General features: G+C 41.3%; 1 protein-coding gene across 1 annotated transcript in view; it reads right to left on the reverse strand.

The window, feature by feature from the left end:
- Positions 1-2,425: 2,425 nt before the first annotated feature.
- BMP2K (BMP2 inducible kinase) overlaps positions 2,426-26,545 on the reverse strand; it is a 36,892-nt gene continuing 12,772 nt past the window's right edge. Inside the window, exons 10-15 of the mRNA XM_009573752.1 lie at positions 25,213-25,391; positions 24,100-24,195; positions 23,148-23,335; positions 20,919-21,076; positions 14,849-14,962; positions 2,426-3,864 (exon numbers count right to left, since the gene is read on the reverse strand). Of these exons, the coding sequence (XP_009572047.1) occupies positions 2,426-3,864; positions 14,849-14,962; positions 20,919-21,076; positions 23,148-23,335; positions 24,100-24,195; positions 25,213-25,391 (2,174 nt within the window). The remainder of the gene's footprint in view (positions 3,865-14,848; positions 14,963-20,918; positions 21,077-23,147; positions 23,336-24,099; positions 24,196-25,212; positions 25,392-26,545) is intronic.

The raw sequence follows: 26,545 nt of genomic DNA on the forward strand, positions 1-26,545 counted from the left end.
CCGCATTTAAGACCGTGGGTCAGTTGCCTGTTGTTTTATTCTCCTTTTGTTTCCACCCACCTGCCCCATTTGTAATAACATTCTGTTCCAACAGGTCTTTAGGCAGGTCAGTAACAGCTCGGAAGGAAAGCGCAGGAAGGCAGCTCATAAGCACGCGCAGAGAGAAAGGAAAAAAAAAAAAAAACCCACACAAAACACAAAACAGTTAACCTGAGTATCAGAAAATGCTACAAACCTTGGCATGCGCTTCTTACAGCCTTTGGCACAAAAAACCCAGGTGAGAACAGTAGTAATAAAGCCTAAGAAACTCCTGTGCAAATAGAGTTGAAATATTTCTACTCATAACCTCTTAAGAGCTTAATTTCTAAGCCTGAAAAAGGCATACTTAACCAAGCACTGCTGTAATATTTCACTTTCACCCTGTGAGAAAAATGAGAACGAGGAAGATAAATGTAATGAAAAGGTACAGATATGTATGAGCTACTTTCAAATTCCAGGACAAGGGGAAGCAATCTCACATATATCCGAGGGAGCGTTTTATCACACCAACCCCAAAAGGAGTCAAGTGACTTGTTTTTAATGTTTTCAACAAATATTTTAAGGGATCCACCCCTCACCCTCACAGATCTCAGGACGACTGTATAACCAGCAGGAGACTTTGAACAAAAATGCACAACCCTAAATATTTCACTTGACCTCCTGTGAAAGGGGGGGACACAGGCACACACAACCATGAATGCTTATGTCCTCCATACATAAACGTCCAATTATCTACTCATCAGCATTCAGCAGAGCAGGATATAAAGTTGAGACACGCAGAGGAACTACCTCCTTCGACTTCCTCTTTAGGACTGCCATGGAAAAAAGGCAGACAAATTGGACCGTCCCGAGTCGTACTCGCTCTGCAGAGGGTCTACTTGGCTTGGCACAAGTTGCGAGGCAGCAGAGAAGCCGTCCCGCCTACACGCAGCACGTACTTCTACAACACGGTAACGCAATCTTGTCCTCGACGAGTCTGTTCGCATCGCCTTCCCATCACCTACTGGCACCGCACGCTCCCAAGCTCTAGCCACGTCTCGTGCACCTAGTGTCTCAGAGGTACTGTGCAGCAGGACGGGAGTCCTGCCGGTAAGGCTTCGTGGTGTGAAATGCAGCTTACTGGTACAGTTGCGATCAGCTTCTGCAAGCTACCTGCTGCTTACTGCTTCTATTCTGAAACAAATCCAGGTTCAGAAAAGTTTCTTCAAAGCTCAGTGCATTTAGCAAAACTTTCTTATAAAATACACTTAAGTACAATAATAGATTCACGACAACTTAAACGAACATTAGGTTACAGTCATTTCATAAAAGTATTACTGTTTAAAAAAACAACAGGTTTGAAAGAATACACGTTTTCTTTGCAATAAAAATCCAAGAGGAAAAGAAAAGGTATTTTCAGACACAAATCCCAATTTGTCATCTAATAAATCTGAAGGTTGCATCTCACGGTCAACTGTACAAGTCATCTGAAATACTCCATATGTGCCAAATGATTTCCTCGTGTAAACCAGCCCGTCCTCCCAGCGTACTGAGTAGTCTTCAAAGTGCTGCAAACACTGGCTGCATCCCTGCTGGTTTACTCCCCTACATTCAGGCTTTTCATCTCGCAAACCATTATGTTCTCTGTATCTTTAGTTTTAACTCTAAACTTCCAGTTTGCTATTTTACATTAATGGCACTTACTGTAAAAACAAAACAAAAAAAAATTTGAACGCTTAGGCACACAAAAAAATAATCCGCCTTTCAACTCTGCAGCTGCATAGATGTCTACCAGGTCCCAAGCCATAGCCGTGCTCTGGAATTCTGGGCCGCAGCCCCTCGAGGACTTGGCTTCTTTATGATTGATAAAGGTAGTTTTCACCCAGGAAGCAAAGACTCAACTATTTTCAGCAGATCAACCTGGATATTAGTATATTTTCGTTCTTAGGTCTATTGCAACTGAGACGCGACGGACCACCACAGTTCCATTGGCCTACCTGTATGTATGGAAAATGTTTTTCATGTGATCTCTGCCCGTGCCCCTCCCTCCATCTCAGCACATCGCAGACGACTGAAGAGGCAACGCAAAAGTGCAGAATGACAATACGTCCCAAGGCCCAAAGTCAGTGACAGACAACGATTCATATTTGATTTCTCTTTTCATTCTGGCAGCCATCAACAAAATGATGCTCCTGGTCTGTTTTTTCTATTTTTCTCCCCCCCTCCCCCCCCTCCAATAATTTGCCATCATTCTAAATTTCATCGTGCAAGTTGGCCACGCCTTCTTGAACTTGAACAAACTGTACAACCCATGTCCCTGTCAATTCAACCAGATAAATTACTCCACTAATTAAAACCTCTATGAAGTAACTTGTAGAGGTGGAGGGGGGAAACCCATTGGAAGCGTTTACTGTTTGGAAGGAAACGGAGCTGCTCCAAAGGGATCTAACTCCAGCGCCTGTTGCTGCTGGCTCTGCGCACTCTGCACAACCAGTTCCGTAAAGGGTACTGCACCAAAGTCATCTGTTTTCAGGCCGTCATTGCCGTGAATGGCTCCGTGCAAGGAGCTCTGCCTAGGTCTACCCGCCACTACTACCGTGCCGTGATCCCCGCGGTTGTCACCAAACCCTTGATGCTGGGGATGCCGCATCAAGTCCGGTGGGTGGAAGGGTTTAGCTCCGAAAGGATCCAGCAGACTCTCGTCTGTCTGCAGAGGATTGGTTCGATCTTTGCTGTCAGTCAGCGCAACGCTTATGTTCTCTTTGGAGTCCGAGATAGTCAGGAACTCGTTGCTGCTCTGCGAGTCCCTGCGGCCTGCTTTCTTGTGCCTGCGGGCTCTCTCAGGGGTGCGGTAGCTCGGTTTCAACGCCTTCTTCGTGGTGGTTGGGGTGCCGTGGTGGCGCTTCCCGTTGTTCTTCGAGACCTCCTGTTTCATGCGCCTTTGGCGGGAGGAAAGCTTCTGCAGGTTACGCTGCTGCTTCACCTTCTGCTGCTGCTGTTGACTCCCCGTGATCTCTTCAAAAGGCACCAGCCCAAACAGGTCCTCTTTACTCCCACCAGTCTTGGGGAGAAGGGAAGGCTGAAATGGGGTGCAGCCAAAAATATCGACGCTCCGTGGAGAGGTGGGGGAGAGCAGAGGCTCAGTTCCTGCCACCTGGCCATCTTGCTGAGACACCTTTTTGCTGAAGGGGGCTTTTGTGAAAACATCAAAGTCATCCTGCTCTTGGTTCAGGCCGGAAAAAGCCATCTGAGAAGAGGCATCTTTGTTCATCTTCTCTCTTGCTTGAGGCTGCAGAGTGAAGAAGGGCACTGCCCCGAACACGTCAAATTCTTGGCCAGGATTCACCTTGATTACAGTACTTGGCACCTCAGACAAGGACGTATGCATTGAACTGGGTTCTTTGATTTCACCGCTGCCCACACCATCCCTGAACCTACTGCTCAGAAGCCCTTCCACAGATTTTTGCTTGGTACGATCAGAATCGGAGTCAGAACTTTGCTTCTCTTCCTCCTCTTCCTCCACCTCTTCCTCAGAGTCCATGAGGAGAGGTCGGTGGCCTAAATTCTCTGGTTCTGTATCATTGTCGTCATTGAAGTCTCCATTCTCTCCTTGCAGGACTTCTTCATCCTCCTGTTCTTCTTCTTCTTCACTGCTCTTGGGAGAAGGAGGATCAGATTCAAAATCACTCTCTGACTCATCACCACCTTTTGTCACTTGTCCCTCTGCAGTTTTCCTTCCTGGCCGGGGATCTCTAAAAGCATGGCTCAGTTTTCCAGCCTTGGTTGGGGTCCCTAAGTTATTTCCTTGGTTGTTGGCTGAGTTATCTGCTTGTTTTCCAGGAGAACCTGCAGGTCCGAAGAAAAATGCAAAAAAAAAAAAAAAACCTTGAAATACACTCTTAAAGTCAACACTTATTCCACACATGCCATAGCCACACATACCAAGAATCGATGCAAACCTATGTTCTGTACCTACTGAGGAAAAAGAGGTAAAATCAGATCTAGTATTTCAAACCACACTCAAAATCGATCAATAGTCCGACCTTGTAGCCTTACTCCTCAAGCACAAGATGTCTAGAAATACAATACTAGTATTTTCTGGGCAAGGAGGAGTGACCAACCGACACAGGTGATCTCTAGAACCAGCTTTGTAAACACAGTCGTTAGGCAGCCGCTCCTCTCCAGGGAAACAGAAGCTAGTGTGCTTGAAAGATTTTAAGTTGGTTTCCCCCCGCCCAAAACAGACTACCTATTTCTTGAAGTGCTTCTGCTTTGATAGTCTGTTCTGACAAACTAACTGCTCTAGGCATGAAAACAGTCAGCATAGGCAAAAGAAAAATATTTAGCGATTTCAGATAATTAACTTCAGATCTTGGGTACCATTTTACAGCAACGACAGACCTCAGGCGGCTCTGCTCTGCTGGCCTAGCAACCAGTCCGCTGTGCAGTTTCTGTATACCAGAAAGCAGATGCACCTTGTTGACAAACAGATCCCTTAAGGTTGCCTTCTGAAAAGGTTCTCCAAGACCGACCCACCACACTAAAGTTTTTACCACGCAGTCAGATATGTGTGACAACACTGACACATTCAGCGTAGTTTCTAAGGGAAACGAGGGCATGACACCCTGTCAGTCCCCAGTCTTTCCCCTCCCAAGCTTTCATAGCATGAGACAATCCTACACAACATCTCCAAGACAATTAGGTTCCTCTAAGGTCTATGAAAATTAGGGACTGGGCAAGAGAGAAATCGTTTGTTCGTGTCCAAGCTGCAGGAAAGATTACACGAGGTCACGATCTCTCTGTCCCGACCTCGAGGGCACCAACTCCTCACACGAGCTGAACAAGTGGGACTTGCAGCCTACCAGCAGCCTCAGCAAAGATGGGGGGGGGGGGTTTGCCTCACTAGTGCGTTTTGAGGCATACAAAGGGAAAAAGGGACAAGACAACCATCCCTATGGGGAGATCGCAACGTAATCGGCTAATATAACTATATGGAAATGGAGTTGCAGGGACAAGGGTATTTTGCAACATGTGTCTTGAAATACTCCCTCCCTCCCTCCCCCCAGTCAAGACCAAAACTGTAATTTGGACTCAGAAATCCCACCAAGAGTTAAGCTTGATGGTCACTGCCATTTGGGCATTTGAAAAGGTCTCTCCAAGTGCTCCCCCGTAGTTACAGCACGAACAGCCTCTCTCCATCAGGGCCTTCCCCACGAATAATGCCAAGAAAGCACACGCTGCGATGGCGACACGGGAGAGCTTTTACTTTCTTTTTTTTTTGCTTTGAAAGCAAGCCTATGCTTACAAAATGTCTTTTTCTCTAGTGACACTGAAGCTCCACATTCAGCCCCTTGTAACTTCTCGTGTAGGAATTCAGGCAAAAAAAAGCTATTGCTTTAATTTAAGTTTGAGAGAAGTGTTTTCTTGTTTGTTTCTAAATAGGATCTGTCAGCTCAGTTTCTCTATGGGAAGACAATTATCTATTCACTTTACTCCAACACCTTCATCCCCGCTATTTACTATCTGACAACTAGAGCTAAGAGAACAATTCACCGATGACTCTTTCGTGGGGTGGTTGCCTTAGAAATACCGGGAGCAGTCAAAACTTTGCATCAGTAAACAAAACAGATGGCAAGAGCACGCAGACCAGATCAGCCTGCATAGTGCCATTGGTACGGCACTCATCTGACTCATGCAAAACAAGTTAGTCCCTATGTCGGGGCCCCGCTGCTGCGCAGAGATGTTTTCAGAAGCATAACTGACTGTTGAATTTCTATTTGAAGAGAACGAGTAGGACAAAAAATGAAACACTCCATCTCAGCTGGGGAAAGCCTGTTTGCTCTTGAGATGTCCTTTTCTCTAGGACACAGAACACGCGGCAGCCACGCTGCTTTAAGAATGTATAATTGAACACGTAATGCTAACAACAGCAATGATAATTCACCTCTTTGCAGACACAGAGCAACAATGTGTGCAATACTCAGAAGTGAGGCTATATTACAGTCACTCCAGGCTGAATATTATGTGGGTACCCATCTTTAGATGGGGACCAGAAAAACGGTTTCTGCTTGTGCCAGCGAGGACTTGGACTGACAATCAGTTTATCCTTACCTAATAGCCACGCCGAGTTCACTTTTACCCGTCCAGGAACATCCACGTAGCCCGCTTCACAGCCTTCACTAGCGACACACTGTGCAAACAACACAGTACAGCCTGGCTGCTGGGTACAAATTTCTTCTGCCTCTAGTATTTGACCTGCGGACAGGGGCTGGTCCTCACTGAGCGGTTACTAACAAGCTCTATTCACAGCACTGCGCTAGATTGCTGACCCTCTCACCTAACCAAAATTAACGCCTTCCATTTATGGCTTTGTTAGACAATTACTGAAATTTAATCAACTTAATGCGTTCACGCGATTAAAAAAGCTGGTGATGGATGTGCACACCAGTTATTTCTCTGAAAAAAATCTTCAGCCAGAATCCAGTTCGTGACTTTCTTGTTCTTGTAATATACAAAACCATTTCTCCGGTAATTTCTTCTTTCACAAGGAAACTAGCATGGAGCTTCCAGGCCAAGTCAGATTTTTTCTTTCTACGCTCCAGTTTAGACCAGAAAATTAAGTTTTACAACAACAACTTCTTCCTTTTTTAAAAGGAATTAATAGCAGATTTGTTCATCCGGTAGCCTTTTTGCTCTTCTGCAATTACACTTTAAGTAACAATAAAAATGCTGCAGCAATCTATTTTATGTATGGGTTTAAAAACAAAATGACCAGAATGACTAAAACCATCAGGTGATTAGGGCTTTGAGCTGTTTCTTCTTTGCTTCTGGTGTTAGATTGCTTCTTATCTACTGTAATTTTAAATACTACATATTTGCTTTACGCACTAAATTAGAATCTGGATTATTTGGCTGCTTACTTTAGATTTCCCAAAGGTACAGCCTTCACATTGCACTATATAACCCCCCATCTTCCAAATCCTGTTGTTTCCAATATTTACTGAAGCACTAATGTGAACATAAATGCAATTAGATTTAAAAGGAGAAGAAAAAGGAAATATTTCTAGGTTAAATGTTAACGCCACTTACGCAACAAAAAACCCAAACCTTTCATGTATGTCAATATCCACTTACACTCCCAAGAAATGATTATGCCTTTGTACGTAATTTCTGTTGTAGGAAACAATTTATAACGTAATTTTCTTGTAAGACAAGAACTGAACCACAGTATATCTAATATACCTGACTTCCCAAAAAGCCTCAATATTATTTGTTAATTGCTGCCACAGCCACACTCACTGGAAAACAAACAGCGAAGGACACGGACAAGACAAAAAACCCCAACCTCTACCAACAGCTGCTGACTTGCCGAACAAGTAATTTAAGCCACGCGATGTTTAGCTCTCAGTAGCAGAGCTCTCTGGACATAACATACATCAAACAGGACTCGACAACACACGGCAAAACACTAAAAGCAGTTTCCCAAGCCATACTCAATGTATTAGTACTGGCACAGAAGCCATTCCAACATCTCTTAATAGACCCACCTATAACTGTTATCCTTGCTGACAATACGCAGCAAATGATTTTGGGAATCGGTCATCCAGACAACCTAGTTTTTAAGGAATCTATATTAGCGTCCTAAATTTCCTTTCTCGAGTCTAACGTCAGGAACAATTCACTGAGCAATCCCATTTGCTGGAGATTCGTGTTCTATTCTAAATACACAGACTGCGTGCTCGCTATGCATGAAGCTACGTGTTTTGTTCACATACTTGGAGCTCTGAACCACTCTTCAAGGAAATGCTGAGCACATTACTCAGTGACAGAGGCAGAGATATGGAAGGTGCTTTAATAGCTAGCAAGAGTATTGAAAATTTGAAGTACTTGCTCATTTTTACAATACTTTTCACACAGTAGTCTGTCTTGGCACTAGTCAGTTTTGTGGCCTCTTGTTCTGCTAAGGGCAACGGGGCTAAGCCATCGCACACTGAACATAGCATACAACACCCTTTTTCATAGCAAGAATGAAGCAGCACACAGGGAACGTAAGCTTAAGCCTGTGTATTTGTAGGTGTCTGTCGCTGCATGCAAGAAAACATTTTCTGAAAGATCTCCATTCTGAGGCCAGGCAAAGATACCGCAAGCATATTTATTTTTCCAGCCGTAACATCATCACAGCACCAGGCAATTAACTGCCTATTAGCTCATCAGCCTCAAACCCCTCATTTCACTACAAATGATTTCTGAACAGGGCTTCTGAATTTCTAGCTCTTTAGCACTGACATCTACCATTGCCAGAGTTATGAATATTACTTCTTTATCACAGCAGGAAATTTATGCCACTGTATTGGGTACAGACTCAGAATTATCTAAGATAACGAATTTTGCAATAAGGAGAAACTCACAATCTACACTAACAGGTCAGTATTATTAACATTTGAGAACTAGCATGTATGACCCTACATGCACAACTTGAACAGGAAAGCAAGCGGCACACGTCAGGTGACGGTGGGAGCAGCAACTGCTCCTGCTACATAGTTTTGAGGAAAGCACTTTTATTTCTGAAGTGTTTCGAGAGAGATGACCTGACTGCTCCCACCTTTGTATCTTCCAGGAAAGAGCAAGTATCTTGCTTTATTCTTCAGTTTGTGTTGTGGTGTTGTAAACAAACAGAGCCATCTCCTCCAACCAGACGTTAGTCTAAGATACTAGTCTTAAACACTTTATAGTCTAACATAGCCAAACCTCATGGAAGAGTCCGAGTCCGCATGCACCTTCTCACCTGCAGTATCTTTGGTTTAGTCCCAATAACAGGGAGAAAATTGCAGCAGACTGGTGTCAAAACGAAACCAAAGGAATAAAAAGATCCTCCATAAAGCCATCAGTTTTAAACCCATGACAGGAATATTTTGTTTTGGTTTTCTACACTACAGTTGCCCCTCTTTCACTCTTGAAAAAGTCAGCAAACTAAATAAATACAAAGAGCACTACAAATAGAAACGTCGTCCCAAAAGGGAAAATTCCCCCGTTAATGACAACATAATGCTCTGGCCAAATAGATTTCAAAAATTAAGCGTTCTGTCATGTTGATTTCATGCAATCTTCTCAACCTTAACTGCTGCAGAGACTGTTCAGATACATATTTATGAAAAAATGCTGCAAAATGTGGAGTAACATCTGTTTGTAATGTACTGTTCAGATTACTACACTTCTAATCAGGTTTGCATCTTCTAGGAGACAATTGTTCTTCGCTCAAATGCAAGCCAGGCGGAACATCTTTAATCATATAAGATGATCCAAATCTTCAAGGAAATTTTCTGTTTTGATGTTCTTTTTCGAGACATCCGATTATAAGAGGATGAATTCCCTCTAACAACCGCAGTAATTACATGCCTTCTGCTGGTTCATCATTTTAGGGTATTGCGGGGGTGGCGAAAGAGTGGGGCATAAGGGCCTTAAGCTTTCTTTGAATTGGTAACATACTGCCACCATCATTTCAGAACAATTTGCCACATGTCAGGCCCAAGGATTACCGGCATGCTGCAACTAAAGCTGCACTATTTCTTTGACAAAAGCCAGGGCAGCAGCTGCTGAATATTGTAATGGATTTACACTGCTTACCACCTTTATTTTCAAGAACACAAGTGGGAGAACAAAACACTTCTGTCTGGCATCGATTGCTTGATATCGAGACCCACCTATAACTGTTATCCTTGCTGACAATACGCAGCAAATGATTTTGGGAATCGGTCATCCAGACAACCTAGTTTTTAAGGAATCTATATTAGCTCTAAGATTTGGGGGAAAAAAAAAAAAAAATCACTGAATCATTTTGGAGAGAAAAAGCACAGCACTGGCACAGCCCACACTTACCATGTATTGTTGTGATGTGTGAGTAAGTTCAGGTTACTTTGGAAGTGTTATCTAGAAAAGCTAAAGTCTAAAGATTATCTTGACACAGGGAAAGATCCTGGACCTGGTTTAAGCAAGTAGTATAAATACCTGAAACCACCGCCAAGGAGAGGTTATTACGAAACATAAGCAGTATTTTCAGTGAGTACAAATGTTGATATGAACTTATTTTAATTGTCAAGTTACCTAAGTCTGGAACATCGCGCAACAGGCGTATCAAGTTGCGGGTCTGGGCATCTTTCAACAAACAATTCAAAAACATCAATTGCCGAAGAAACGTGAACGGATGACATGAGCTGTTTTAATGTTGTAAAGGAAGTCGGCTCAAGTCTTTTTGTTTCTCCTGTTCTCATGTTTGTAATTTCTTGCTAAATTATAGTGAGTTGTGTTTCATTTCAAACTCCAGACTGCACAGTAGGCCGAGGGCTCCAAAGCGGTGATACAGAAACTTGCAGTCATTGGAAAACTTCTTAGAAGCAGTATACCAAAAAGTAACCAAACGAATAGTCGTCACCCACATGTCTTCAGGCGTGAAGAACACACTTTTCTGCTCTAACACAGTGAATGCTAATCAGCTATTGCAGCAGAGTCCTTTGAGGGACGTAGTGCGTCCAAGTCTCCAGATGATTTCCTTTGCACTGCTATCTGGCACGCAGCTGGCTGGTTTTCTGCCAGATCCACACAGCTGTTACTAGCAAGTTACATACAACACCACAAAATTGCTCTTATTCCAAGGCAGACACCCGTAATGATCATTTAAAGGCACCAGCAAGCCTTCGAGTGCAGGAAGTCTGGAAGTCAAAAGGAAGTCACTACAGAACTAAACTCGCTTTTATCCGCAGTCTCCGCCCAGTGAACATGCATGCGCTGACTGGGAAGGGGTTACCTATGTACGTTAGAATAAACAGCAGTGACTTGATAGAGAAGCACCGTATCTACAGTACAGAAGACGAGTTTTACAAACCTTGAGTTGAACAGTTAAATAGATGACCTGAACTAGAGCCTTATCCCAATAAGACAAGCCAGAGATTCTCCACAGGAGCAAAACACCTAACCGACAGCTTCAGGTCAGCACTCGCGAAGAAATTCCAGTCAAGGTTTCCCAGTGTCTCCGCTTCTCACACAATCCATCTGCATCATTTTGACAGTTACCCCAAATCTTTTATTACTTCCCGGAATTCCAGTATTAAGCTGAGGGAAGCAAAAGGCAATCTAGCTCAGTATAATCCCAGAAAGAGTTAGTGTAAACAAACTTAAGATAGCAAAAGGCCACTGTCTACAACTCAACAGCAAACTGTACTATATTGATGACATTTCCTTCTTGTATTTTGAAGAGAACAGAAAACGTATCTCTTCTCAGTTTCTGAAACACTCAACAATGTTAACAAAGGATGTTACAACACAAGCTGCTTAACACGCACTTGAATCAAAAGCTTCCATTCCAAAATGCTGACTGCAGGAGCCAATTTTTTCCACTGTCACCATCCAGTATTCCAGGCATTCAAGAAGCAGAATCTGTTTTCCACATGTTAGGTGCCTGTCCCAAATGCCCCATTACTGGCTATTCAACTGTGTTTTCTTCTCTCTTTTTCATGAACAGTTTGCAATGTTAGTTTTATTTCAGATTGAGCCTTGGAATTCTTTCTCAAGCCAATTTCCTATTCCGGTCGTCTCAAGTTGTAAGCCATTACTATTTTCCACAAACATTTACGATAAAATAGCGTGTATAGCAATTTTCCATGTAGTACTTGTGGAAACCCTTTTAATAGGAGATACACCAAGTGTGAGTAACACAAAGTGCTTCTAAACTGTTTTCCGATCAACTATAATAAGAGGAACCCGATAATACGTTAGTTCATTTCACAGAGCTATTTGCCCTCTGCATAGCATGTCCAGTGACATACATGTTGTTGCTGGCTCTCCATGCCCACCCGAAAAGAATAAGCACGGAAGCTCTGTCGGATAAGCAGCCTTAGCCGATCCAGTTCCAGGCTCTCCTTCCCGGTGATCCTTGCAGCAGCAGCGGCCTGAAATGCACTCAGCTCCACAGGGAAATTCCAAGGGGTCACAACTGTCAGCAACCCATGGTCCTTTCAAGCGGTGATACAAGGTTTCCAATTTCAACCTCTGCATCTCCCTTGCCCTTGCATCACGTTCCCGGAGAAATGTAAACGTACCTGATAGCACTTATTTTGCTGGACTACCAGCACCTTACATTAAGGTTGTTAAGTCAAGAGATGATACATGATCTTCAGCTTCTTGCCGCTATCTCACATCAGATGATAGAAATTAGTTAAGTATTTAGTCTAGTGCTACTTTCAGCACAGAACCCTTAAGCCTCCGAAACAAAAGAAATACTCTGCGTGACTCTACTCAGCTATAGTCCATATACAACAACATTTACAAAATGGAGACCTATGTCACACATCAAAAAAAAACAAAGCAGAAAAGGACCACGGTTCGAACTCAGAGGTTGTTAATACAGTAGAAAACATCTTCAATAGGAACTATCACTTCATAATAAAGTTAAATTTTCTGTATTTATTTTAAATAGTCTGTATTGGTAACATCAACATGTCATCTCATCATAGTTCAAGAAGTCAAAATTCAGTAGTCAGAAACCTGGGTGAAGAGTGATAACACACTCCATACTTGCACTGCAGACATGTTATAATAAGGAAGTGAAACTTCTGCTATAACTAGTTAAAGACAGTCTTTCACCCAAACGCTGGAATTGCACTCAAGGTATTAAACCTTTGTTCCACTTGCTATTGAGTCATCTTCCCTTTGATGCCCTGAGTAAGGTACGCACGTGGTTCACTTCTCAGTTATATCTTTTACAATCACAAGGAACAAACCAGAAAGAACATATTATACAGAAATGTTAAGTACAAGAGGAAATCCAAATATTGGGGACATTTATCCAGTTTGTCCTAGAAAGCCCTCAGCTAGGAATAAAATAAAGTAAGTCACCACGATTCTCCCTTGCTTAGTTGTCTTACAACACCTCACTTCAAGACATTTCAAGAACAATTCTGGGGGGAAAACAAACCAGCTTTTAAAAGACTTATCTTCAGATTTAAAGATTTATCCTATCAGATTTCTTTGCTAAGTGTAATTCCCTGTTAACACAGAATTAAAAATACCTTCCTTGAAATCAAACCAGTATTTACACTTATTAAAATTCCAGTTATGAGTCAGTAGAAGAAAGACTATTTCAAGACATACGATTTTTTTTCCAATGAAACAGGTAACAGTTCACAACCAACTAAACGTTTCTCAAGCAACCTGTTTTTTCGGCATGACTGAACTTGATGTTTTTTTTTTTTCCTTAAGAGATAGCATCTCCCCTTGTTTTTTTACTATGTCAAGAATTAAAGCTTGGATTCAAAGTAATAAAAATAAAACCTATGACATAACGCAGCGAGGCCATTCGCTTCAATCTAAGCTATATTACAACGATCTGAAAAACAGCAGCGAGCTGTTTTTAAGACCTAAGGTGAGCAAAGAAAAAACCAAAATCCCTAGACACACAGGTATGAATACTCAAGACAGGAGACTAAGCACCTGTAGTCAGATCAAGTATTAACTATTCTGTTCATGTTGCATGTGAATTAAGGCTCACCTATAAAACAAAGCAACCTCTTTAATGAAGACTAGGCTAAATCCTTCCAAATTGCCACCTATAGACTGCACCTTTAGAGCAAACATTTCTCCACTTCAGAATTGCTTTCACATTCTATTGAACTACTGAATATTAACAGCATGACAGAAGGTAAACTCGTCCTTTCTGAAGGAGCAGAACAAAAAGAGAAACTAAGAACAGAGTAATAGAACAAGCAGAATTAATTCAAGTCTTACTAACAACAGGAGAGGATACGGATGCAGAGGTATTTTTACAAATTGCCTTGCAGAATACAGCATTACCCTGTTCACTACGTATAGCAGAAGAGCACTTGTGAGCATTAAGCAGCCCAAGGAGACGATCTGCAGAAATGCAAGATGAAAGCGAAAGGAAACACGGATGCTAACTTAGGTTGATGCCAAGTGATTTATTTTAAGGCATGTTATCTGAGCTTTTGAACTTCTGCAAGAATAGTTTTTAAAAAGTTATATTAAGGCACCTTTATCACACAAGCACTCTCAACAAAACTTAGGTAGGCGCCTAAGTGGCTCCGTAAGTAATGGAAGCTCTTTTTACCACTTAACTGTCATGTAGGCTTTACTTTGCCACAGGCACCGAAAAAATTATTAAAGTGCTGATCAAGCAAAAGTTAAAACTGGCGATTAAGTTGCAAGATGATGCAGTTTCACAATCACAGTCAATGTTCACATACAACGTTATTTTTACTTCCATCCAAGGTAAAAATAGCCAAACCTGAAGTGAAACACAATAACGAATCCCCTCCTCCCCTCCAAATGTGCGGACAACATAAGGTATTTTGTTTGGTTTGACTCAAGTTGCACCAAAACTATGCATTAAATGCAGCAGAAGCTGACGTCTTAACTTGGCTGGAGAACTGAACTAAAGAAACAGCATGACTTGCAAGCAGACTACAGGTAAATAGCAAAATTTGGTCTTCGCAAGTAATTTGCCTTTAGCAAAAGCACTTCTGGCTCTACTCAAGTCATTCACACTGCACTGGTCCAATGTAATTGCACTGCGAAGACTACATAGTCTGTACGCCATACAAGTACCCCAAATTGGATGCAGAAGTTCTTTTTAATTGGAGGTAGCCAACACCTTAAAAATTTCTCTTCAACCCATTTACTGTCATGAGGCAGCCATTCATTCTTTGGTCATTTAACCGGATGTACGTACTTCAACAGAGACATACACATATATATATATATATATATATGTAGGTATGTATACATATATATATGAGGTAGTGATGTTACAGGTGTAACTTGCCTGGGTGAGAAATGAAAGGAACAGAACCAAAGGGATCTTCAGGAGGATTTTTCTGTGGAGCAGAATGTGGCTCCACATTCTTATCTGAAGATGCTCTCCTGTCCACCAGCCTGTCTGTAAAAAACAAAATGACACAGAACAAAAAATAAAATAAAATAAAAATGGCAGGTCTTATGCCTACGCAAAGCTTTCTACTGTACGGGGTGAGGGAGGAATATACTCTCTATTAGGGGTTTTTTTATGTTTTAATTATATCCTTCATCTTGAATTCACACTTCTTGATCATTCAAGAAAATTCACCTGCACAAACCTACTGTTAATCCCCCCGTTCCGCCGAGAGCAGCACGTATTTGGTGATGGAATGCTTTACGAGCAGCACATATTTGGTGATGGAATGCTTTAAATGAGGATATCTATTTCATGTTATATGCAGCCTATGCGCTCTGTAATAGAAACTACTAGTCCTCTGGTGCTCTTGAGGTTTTGAAGTCAGAATCGGTATGCTTATCTAAAATACAAAATCATTCATTTTGTCCAAGTTTTGGCCAGCGTTTGCCACAAAAAGAGAAAAGTTGACTATCACAGGAAAATAGCTGAGAATACTTTTTATTAAACATGTAACATATGTTAGTAATTAAAAACAATTTGAGTATCACATATAGAGAAATGTAGAGTCTGTTTTATATGGTCTTCAACCCTCAGGAGACGGGTTTGGTTTGGTTTTGTAATAATTTTTTTTTTTTCTTTTTAAGAGAGACATACAAAATATTTTTAACACAGTCAAAAATTCAAAGCACTAGGAATGGTAAACAGAAGTTTTTCTGTCTAATCTCTTATTCTAACATTTCTGCCTACTTAAGATCCAGGCCATCCAGGCCGACCTCCACATTGCAACTCAGGAGGGTCCAACAAGGCCCATCAGCCAGTTAACAATACCACTGTGACAAGGTGTTCCACCTTCAGCTAACACCCTACATCCTCTGTGCAGAAGACACAGTATTTTGCTTTCCCCCTTTTTCACAGCAAGCAGCTGCTCTTCCAAACAATGGGCAGCACGACCTCCTTGACAATTTGCCACTGCAGAGATGCAGCTGAACAGCGCCCTCATTACCTATCAAGCTACCTGCACATTTTCTATTCAGTCCTTCAATACCGCAACCAGGAGGCTTTACTAAGACAACCACCAGGGACTAGACTAGCTAATCTACTTCAGACAGATGTATTTAACCCTGTGTACAAAGCCCAAGAGTTTTGAAATCACACGCCAGTTTTCACACACAAGTGTTCTGTTCCTATTCAAGTGTCCATATTGAGCATTGTCTTACTCTTACCTACCGTTAGACTCTCCAAGGAAATACAAGTGGGAGTTGTTCCACTACAGGCAACCCCTACTTAAAATATAATCCCAGATGAGGACTCCTAGTGCCAAGTAGTTGCTCTCACCCCAACATACACATATTGAAATAGGCAGAGACTAACCGATCCGAACAAAACTATCCTACAGTGACACAGCCATGCAGAAGACAATACTAACAGAGGTGCACGAAAGAAAAAATTAACAGAGGTGCACGAAAGCCTAGCCGATGTATGTTCTATACCATTGGCTTTGAGCCTTGAAGACAGACAACTGCCAAGCATCACATCCAACAGCAGTACTTATTCTGGATCCTGAACAGTCATACTCACATTGCTTCCTCTGCTCAGGGAGGAAGGGTTTGGGTTTTTTGGTGGTTTGCGTTGTTTTTTTTTTGTTGTTGGTTTCGGGTTTGGGGGGGGGGGGCGGGTGGGGAAAGGGTAGCCTTTTGTTTTGTTGGGGTTTTTTTGTTTGGGGTTTTTTTGAGTTTTGTTTTAGAAGAAACACATGTGACCTTGAACTTGCATCTTTATAAATGCAGACTGACTGAGGGATACTTTCGTTCTTTTATCCCTAGTGTCTCGCCTCCAGAGAAAAACCAGTTGACCGCTGCACAGTTTACAAGCAACCAAACTCTAGAGTAACTTTCAAGGATGCAACAACGTGAACTACCCTTTGGAGTGTCCCTGCAAATGCTGGCATGCAAGACGATGCAAGTTCAAGCCCCCAGATGATGATCAGATCTCCCAACTTCAGCAGCAGGGCTAGGGGACTAGGGAAAGCAGAAAACAAAATGGATTGGTATGCTAAGCACGCAAGAAAAATTAGGTAAAGTGAGTAAATACAAGGTTTCAACTCCTCCGTGGCACCTAGGCACATACGTATAGATTCAGAGGGACTGTCAGTATTAGACTTTATTGTGCTTCAGACGCAGCTTCCTTAAAGATGCAAGTTTTCTTCCCCTCAGTGAATAATCAAACAAATGCAGCCCGGACTGCTGCCAGAGACACGATCATGTGCCACGTGGCAGGGCGGACTCTTCCATAGTCAAGTGCAGTTATTTAAAACCACAAACAAGGAATCCAGCTGTTTCCATTTAAGTGACAGGTCCAAGATTCCTCGGGAGACAGCGCTCTTGGGACTTTCTGAAGTACGAGAAGCACTCGTGCACAAGGAAAGCCTGGTAAGAACCACAGCTCTATCCTGCACAGATGGCCGAGGTAGTTCTTTGATATTGTACGTACTGCAAAGGAGATGGGCACAGAGCTTTGTAGGCTTTGCACCCACAGTTGTGTCTGTTAAAGCACCAAGACGATTCTGGGCCTAAGAAGAATCTTTGTGCAATTCAATGTGAAGGCTGCACCGGTATTTTTTCCCAGTGAGAAAGACGACTCATTTTCCCGGCTCCCAGTTCTGCACAGGTTATTAAGTGGTTACAGGAGCTCTTTGTAAGAAATCAATTTCTTCACAATGTTGTCAGAATCTTAGCATCACGTGTTGCTTCTGGACCATCATTAATACAGGTAACAACAGAGAAACAACAGTGTACGCAAGAACCAGAAACTCCACCCTGTAACGCCATACCAAAGTTCTCCACAAAGGTTCTCAGCTCAGAGATCTTCATTCAATTGCACATTACGTTTTACTGCAACTGTGATCTTTTCACTAAGAAAACTTTCACCAAGTTTAAGCAAGGTATTCTGTTGTATGAGTTAACTCCCGTTTTTAAGGAAATGTGATTAATCATATAGCAATATCCATCACTACATGCACTATGACATCAAGCTACTAAATGCATGAAATCGTACAGTAATGTTAGCCTGACAAATTATGGTGACATCTTGATCCTCTTACAAAGGCCGTGTATATTTAATTACTCGTGTATTACTGTCATGAACACAACAGCTTTAAAAATATTTCACAATTGTAAAAATATTTTTAATGTATGTATAAAACATCAGCTCAACAATACAAATCAGGCTTTTGGAAGTGGAAAGAAAGGATTTATATTTTGAATGCTACTCAGCACCAGGTAACATTGCAAAACGACAAACTTACGTAACACTGTACATGAGCTCTAAAGCACAGGACAGCAACTGGGTTTACCAACAGAAAATGTAACGATTCATCAAACCTATATCTTCCATTATCCTTCCTCTAGATGGCAAAATGATTCACGGTAAACTCAAATTGAGCAAAAAAATTGCTTAGTAGTAAACAGCAGGTTTCTCTCATAAAAGATAACCTACATCTAAAGAGAATTAAGCCTTGATCCTTAAGATGTATCTGATGAAATTCCAGGAATTATTATACAGTTGAAGACAACTTTATAGGTATAACCCTTAATTGTATAATAAATCTCCCAATTTCTCATTAATCCACTTAAGTTTGAGCAAGTAGCAGTAGACAAAATGAGGTATAAATCCTTCTGCTTTGACTGCAGTAAAGGCATTAACACTGCAAGGTTAAGTTTATACAATCTTTGGCACAACATTCTTAATATCAAAAAAACCAAGTTAAAAGGTCTTTGAAGTCCTTGATGTGTGTATCTACATGTACACACAAACACACATACGCCGAGATTAAAACTAGCAATGCTCCCCACTCCACTGGACCTCAAACAGAACTCAAGCCAAAAGGCCTAAGAAAAGCTGTAACTGCATCTCATGTTACATATAAACAAGCCTGCCATCCAGTGTACTACTGGTCAAGCGAGTATTTTTTTTTTTATTTTTATGTTTTCTGTATTCACGTGACTCAAAAACCCTAATGCTGGTTATTACTAAGCAAAATACACTGTTATGTTTACTTTTCTGATGCAGCATACGAAGTTTATTATCACATCCAGCTCTTCTGTGCATTGAATTATCTTTACTAAGAGGTGAGCCAAAAACATGCCTAAGTAGATTTAGTCGTTAAAAGCTTCAGACTATTTTCATGCATGTAGTACAAAAAATGGATAATGGAATTATAGTAGTAGTTAACTGTTTTTTCTGCCAGAGATTTAGAGACAGCAGTTAGCGGCATTTAGCTCCAAGTTATTCTAGCCTTTACTAAGTCTAACTGTTGGCACACAGTTCAGCATTTTCACCGTAAGGGTTGTCAAGCATTGGAACAGGCTGCCCAGGGCAGCGGTTGAGTCACCATCCCTGGCGGTATTTAAGACGTGTAGACGTGGCGCTTAGGGACATAGTTCAGCGGTGGACTTGGTAGTGATAGGTTAACGGTTGGACTTGATCATCTTAAGGGTCTTCTCCAACCTAAATGATTCCATTATTTTCTATTTCCCCAGCTTACTATAACCAGCCTATTAAACTACTCCAGGCAAGCGTATTTCTTGTATAGCATTTACCAGCTTTAGTGTAAAGCCACTGGAAATACGTCCTTGTTTAGTTATCTTCTTCTGCTCTACTTACATTTGTTCAAAACACGTGGCTTAATCAAGTCAAGCTCATAAAACTTACCGTAACTACAGTCAGCATTCCAACAGTCAGTTAAAGATTCTGGAAACGGGTAATGTTGTGCTGACCTTTTGGTTCAACCTAACCTTCTCCAGATTCAAGAGTGTCTTACTTCCAAAGGCTTCCAAGGCTTCATTTGGAAGCAGCACACCTGAAGATACTCAACTCTACTACTAAATAATTTCAAATACTAAACTTGGTTTCAGAAAGAATGCCTATTTTTCAGCTGGTACATTATCCATTTTCCGCAGCTAGCAGTAAGTCATTTTACTGTAAAATGTGTGCAGGCTACCCCACAACTCGGAAATAGGAGTCTTATTTGATCAACACAGGATACAAGTGAAAACAATCAACTAGAGTTTCACAAAAAAAACCCAAACCAGTCACTTTCTTTAAGGATTAACAGGTAATGCACACATCTTGTTCAGCTACATTTAAGGACACAGAAATCCAAGAAGAAAGAGTCAACTGAAGGCATAGGGGTTTTTTCACTTACTTGAAATTCAAATTTACTGCATTTTTAATTCCAAGGAACTTGCTGATACTCAGACAAGTATATACAATCTGTTTATTGACACTGTCACATCTTACAAGTCTCACTAATAGATCTGGTCTCCACAAAACCAGTTTTAGGAAGAGCACCTAATGAGCATGCGTTAAGCAATTAAGAAGAGGACATAATTGCAAGTAAAAACCATTGAGATAACTGACTTGAAGAGAAAAAAGTTTATTCAACTATTGCCATATCAGAACAATAAAGCAGCCCTTACATGTAGCCACTCATCAAAAAGGACATTACAAAACATTAACATAATGTAATAGATTCATTTTCTTTCAGGCATTTTCAAAGGACGTATCAGACCCACAGAATCTTCTGCTCTGGTGTGCAAGAAAAAAGCTGGAAAGGAATAAAGCAAGCAGCCCAACTTACTTCCTATCTGACAACATACCTCTGCTCTTCAGAGCTTCTTGACAATCAAGGTGACACAAACAGCATTTAAGAGCTAAGATACTACCATTTCTGCAGTATTTCAGCCAGTAACTACCAATTTTATACAGTGAGTTCCTATTGCACACATTTTCAAAACTGAAAGCAAAGAAAAGAAGACAGGCCCAACTCTGCCCTCAAATGCTCAGAAAGAATTTTCCATACACAGACTGCATGGCCCTTCTACAAGACAGGCGTTGGAACTGCTGAGCAGCTACAGAACCCTTAGTTACTGTGAAGCAAAATAAGCCTTCAAGCGTCCCTTACTTGATCTTAGCAGGTCAAATTCTCTGTCCAGGAGCTCCTCCTCTGTCAACTTGGAAAAATTGTCCTCTCCAAATGGGTTCCAGCCCGACATATCAGGTGGGTTATTGATGCTCTGCTTTGGGTAACTGGCAATTGCTTCAGCATCAGGAACACCTGACCTGTAAAGTCAGTTCAAGGAAGCAAATAAAGAGAAACATTATGGGATGGTTTATCAGGGTGAAAATCTATGACATGCTTCCTTATGCCAAAATACTACACAGAACTAACACACATGCATTAGCAGCTTATCCTAAAAGCATCTGAAAGGTAATTTAAGGGTAAACAAGTCACTTGAAATACGTGGTTTGATCGCATCATTTCTGTACGCAATCCTTGGACTTTTATTTTTAATTTATTAATTGTAGCCAAAGCACAGAATCCTTCATCAAGGTGACATGCAAGGGCATAAACTCCATTTCACCTGCGGTCATTTCTATATTGCCATAAGAGACTGCCTTGTTTTCCTCAAAAAAAGCCTACTACATATGTTTGAAGTTTGCATTGGTTCTCTTTATTTTCAAATTATTCTTTCTTAGGCAACACATTAAGTGTCTTTGAATCCTACATACATCCAACTGATAAAATTAACTCAACCAGTTGACATCACAGCTTCTGCTTGTCTTATTCTTATCTACACAGATAAGGAAATCTTTCACCAGATGTGTCTTTCCTTTCATGCACATTTTAGTTAATTATGCCTACTGCTTCCCTGTTTGAAGCGGACTAGAAAGGCAGCAATCAGCAAGTTACTGCATGCTATGTGGTTTTCTCTCTACGCCTAGCTGGGCTCCGCAGGCCACACCCGCAGCCCAGCTCCACGTGGAACCATCTCTTCAAGACAAGAGAAGTGGGAAGGGGCTCTTTCCCGTCAGCTTGGGTGCTGCCATCCCACAAGACTACTGGCTATCTCTACTCAGAGAAGGACAACATGCGATACGATGCAGTGCATTTAGCATGTCAAGGGAAAATAAACTCATCACCCCTTCCTTTTATACAAGAACTCTTTTTTTTTTTTTTTTAAAACCAAAATCAATCTTACACAGTGCAAACCACTGCTAACTCACAGTCATTGACCTGAAGCTAAACAGCAGGATCAAAATCTTCAGCCCAACACACACAGAAGAGTAACTGGAAATTTTTTATTTACTTCCAGACTGGAATGATTCCTTTCAGAAATTATTTGTAACAGAAATACTCTGGCAACAGACCCGACCGAAGTACAGCTGTTAAGTCTCAGATACGGGCACAAAAGTGCAGGACAACACTCTCTGCTAAGGATTAGAACACTTAACCAGCAAGATGAAGCCAAACTGGTCACAGTTATATATGGTATTATATCAATCCAGCCTGCGGCAGGAAATATTTTGCCTTTTACTCTTTCAACACACTGTAACCTAGTAGAGACTAAGAATGACTGCAGCACCTGAAACATGTAAGCCACACTATTAACTGAAAGCCTGCATCAAGACTGACTGCACCGAAGACTGCAGCGTTCCTGCAATTGCAAAGGACTTCCCTTTCTATATTGTATAGTAAAAACTTATATAAATATATAACCTAGTTCATAACATAAGTTAAACTGAACGAATCTGCGATTTTTTAATTTTTAAACCAGAAAAGGAAGGTTTTTTATTCCATACACTTTTTCGTAAGAAATCATGGGAAAGCCATTATTTATTATACTTTATTAAGCAAGGGCAAGTCCATAGGCCCCCGCAAAGGGGGTGTACTGATGAGGTGTAATCCATCATATACCATACTTAAGTCAGACCTCTGATCAATAGACACAAGACTTAAAAGCCCTACCAAGTAAATGCCAACTATAAAGCCCCTCTCAAAAGAGTGTTTGAGATGACTTCTACATGCCCATAACTTCAGTCAACATAGGCTACTGACCATCCTAAGCAAAGTGGTTAGGTTAGCAGTCAGTTCCTGGAATAACAACATGAAAAAAGTGTAAAGACAGCTTCTTTAAGAAGTTGTACCAGGCTCATCTGTTAAGAAGTTAAGCGTCATTCCACTTTTCTCCCAAAATATCCTTTACCACTAAACAGCAACTGTTCAACTGCTTAAAGTAATATCTTACTATTGAAGCAAGTAATTTCTGAGGAAAGGATTCAGCAGTGCTCTTCACAATTAGGAATATAAGCAAAAAGTAACCCTTGGGTACATCTATGTCAGAATACTTGCCTGCTTGCCGGGTAGGGAGAATCTGCCACTGTTCCAGCATGCGCTGGAAGTGACCCAGGGTAGGAGATTAAGGCTGGTGAGAAGTCTTGTGGCGAAGTGATATATTCAGGAGATTGCGCCTGTTGCGACCGCTGTTGCTGCTGAGCAAGCATCTGCTGCTGTAGGAGAGCCTGCTGATATTGCTGCACCTAAGTAAGATAATGATCACGTTACTAAAATTCACACAGGCCGGCGTGAATCTCTTCTGCTAAGTAACAATACTGGCCTTGCAGACAAATGCACTAACAACCACCACACTCCAGAAAAGCTTGGTAGCTTCAGCAGAACCAGGAAGCCAGACCTGTCCGTTATACGGATGAAAAAAACCTGCCCTAACAGGTCAGTGATACCCTTCTTCTCTTCCAACATATTACCACTTAGCTTTTTGTAATTACTGCAGCCTAAGTATACGCTACTGCAGCACAAAGAAGTTAGTTTTCATCATACCCTATTCTTAAACATTAATAATCAAAATTTCACGGCAATTCTCCTGACTTTTGAAAAACAGATTATGCCAGTTAGCTCGCTTGCTTTTGAAGTAGGAATTTGATGCCACCATGCCTTCTATCACTTAGTAGCATAACATACATTTGTTGCTGTGGTCACTACTGGACACCTTAAGCACCAAGTACGTTTCAAATTAGTATATACCTACTTAATGAAGTTTAGGATATATTGCATCCGATTAATAGAGCAGTGCAACTCCAGATAAGCTTTCGCAACCAAGTTTGGGTTAACTCTTTTTTTTTTTCCCCAACTGATTATCATTTTAGATGCTGAACTTCACGCTATTTACCACGTCCACAGCTCATTACAACTACTCAGAAACTTCTCTTACTGCATCTTCACAATAGACTTACAAACACAGCATGTATTTTAAGATTTTACCATCTACGTTCCATTCTTGACATACCATAGCAGGATACTGAGATTGGGAAGGTTGCTGCTGGTACACAGACTGCATCAACAGCTGCTGTTGGACCATCTGCTGGTGCATTGCTTGTTGATACTATAGTTGAAAAGAAGAAAATGGCTTTAAGAAGTCATGATCCCCCCCTTTAGAAATATCCAGGTATCTAGAAGCAGCATCAATTTAAATAGCACTTCTGTGACTCAACAGCATTTTTCAGTTAAGACATCACATGACCAGGAATCAGCTTGAAATTCAGTCACTGCATTTTAATGCTCTGTGTTTGGAAGCTTTTCCATTTTTTTTCCCCCAATTAATACCAGCCTGTTTAACAAAAAATTAGACTACATATTCAGCACTGCCTTTTATAATGCAGGCCAATTGACATCTTAACCTTTGCAATTTTCATCAGCACTGAGCACCTCTGGAAAATACATCAGCTGTGTTTTTAAGAATAACATGTCTCAACAGGGGGAAAAGAAGATGAATAACAGTAGGTGTCTTGGACAGGACCTGAGAGTTCTTGTCTGACCTCGCTGCTCTTCTGTTACGTTTACCATTCTTTATGCTACGCAACTTAAGCAATTATAGTTGACGGTATGCAAGCTGAACAGTGATAGAATACGTGGTGTCCATGAAAAATCTGGGCAGACAGAACAACTACAAAAATAAAGCTCTTCACTGACCAAGACAAATTTAAGAAAGCAAAAACCGCAAAAATCCTCCTCAGATGGTGTACGTACAACCATCTACTGCAAGCATAGCATCATCACCTAGATAATTCCCAACATTCATCTCAAGCACATTTAGACATACACAAAACCTTTATTTGGGCCACACGGTGGTGGTAAGAAGCTAGCTGGGTTTCAGGGTCAAACTACAAAAACGAGACACCACAACGAAAGCAACTTTCCACGACAAGCATTAGAGCGCCTATGAAGAGACAAATCAAAGGTAAAAACAAGCGGCAGGAGCCATGATCCCTTTCTCTCCCTCCTAGCAGGAAAAAAACCAGGCAGCAACAGCAGAAGTGTTTAAGTAGCACATGATTTCACGTGTTACTAAGAAGCATAACATGTGTCTCTTAGAAACTTGTCTAACAGATTTGACTTGTACCTGCTGAATATAAGCATCCTGCATCGTAGGCTGCTGCTGCTGGTGATGTAAATGGTGTAGCTGCTGTAGTCTCCAGTCCCCCTGCTGCAGCTGCTGAAGAACCCTGTTCTGCTGCGGGGGGTGCTGGTTGGTCCCTTGGGACTGTAAGATTTCTTGTCCATTCCCTGGTCTCGTGGTTCCTGTGATATTCAGACAACACTATTGACATACTGATCTCTAAAGTTTAGCTGGAGAGCTCCCTGGCAGTTAACCTCTTCACCTAACACTTCAAGGTGAAACAGTTTATAAACTTCCCTTCCCAGTTGGACAACTAGTGCAGCTGACAGATAGTAAGTTCGCTTCTCCCAAAATACGATGTCTACTTAGAAAATGCAAGAAGCTTCCTTTGGTCTCAGGACAGAGCAAGCTGGGTTGAAGAATTCTGCTTTCCTAACACTTAAGTTGCACCCTCTAGTATTCTCAAACCCTAACCCTCAAAGCATACAATTTTGTATGCATACACCGCATAAAACTTGCTTGTTTTTTTTTTTTAAAGGGAACTACAGGCTCACTTGTCAAATTCTGTTGAACAGAACACCTGAATAATTTCGCCATTCCATTGTTTTTGCAGCCTTTTAAGCAAGCAGTTACTAACGTAAGTCAATCTCTCCTGCGTGCTGTATTTATATTCTGAAGTGCCCACGAATGATCCGTTTCTTGTCATAACAGGAAATGCTTTCCAAGTTGGATGTTACTGGGATCCTGTCTAGTAAAAGTTGTTTACACCTGGAACACAAACATTCTAGCTGGCCTTTTGATTGAAGGCTTTCCCAATACCGTCCCTGAAGCTACTCTTCCCCTAGTGTAACAGACACACATCATCACAAATTACTCCTCTGTTACCCCTCAATTACTCCTCTGTTGCCCTGCTATTGCGCCCACAGTGCAATGTGAAATGCATCAGTCAATCATTAGAGGAATGACATTTTTTACATGGTTCCAGCCTACAAATAACACCAACATACCATTGATATCTCATGACTTATTGAGGCACGAGGAAAAACATTTTTCCTACTACAGTGAATGCAGTTTGTTATGTAAGAGCTCAGTACTTTTAGCGAATTACTTGTAAGTCAAAACTGAACATGAACTTCTCCCACAGTCCACAGTAGTCTAGTCCAAAATCAGTGTTAAGCACAATGAAAAAAATGCCTTCACTTCTCAACAATTTGCATTTAGTTTTTGTGGCACCTGGACAAACTTCTTACTTGCACATTTAGAGTCTTTCAGAAAGGACGAAGATTTGGTTTTTGGCATATAAAAAAATCACAGATGAATATGAGTTTTAAATGAT

This window comes from Fulmarus glacialis, unplaced genomic scaffold, assembly GCF_000690835.1.
Source record: "Fulmarus glacialis isolate BGI_N327 unplaced genomic scaffold, ASM69083v1 scaffold6193, whole genome shotgun sequence".
Lineage (NCBI taxonomy): Eukaryota > Metazoa > Chordata > Aves > Procellariiformes > Procellariidae > Fulmarus > Fulmarus glacialis.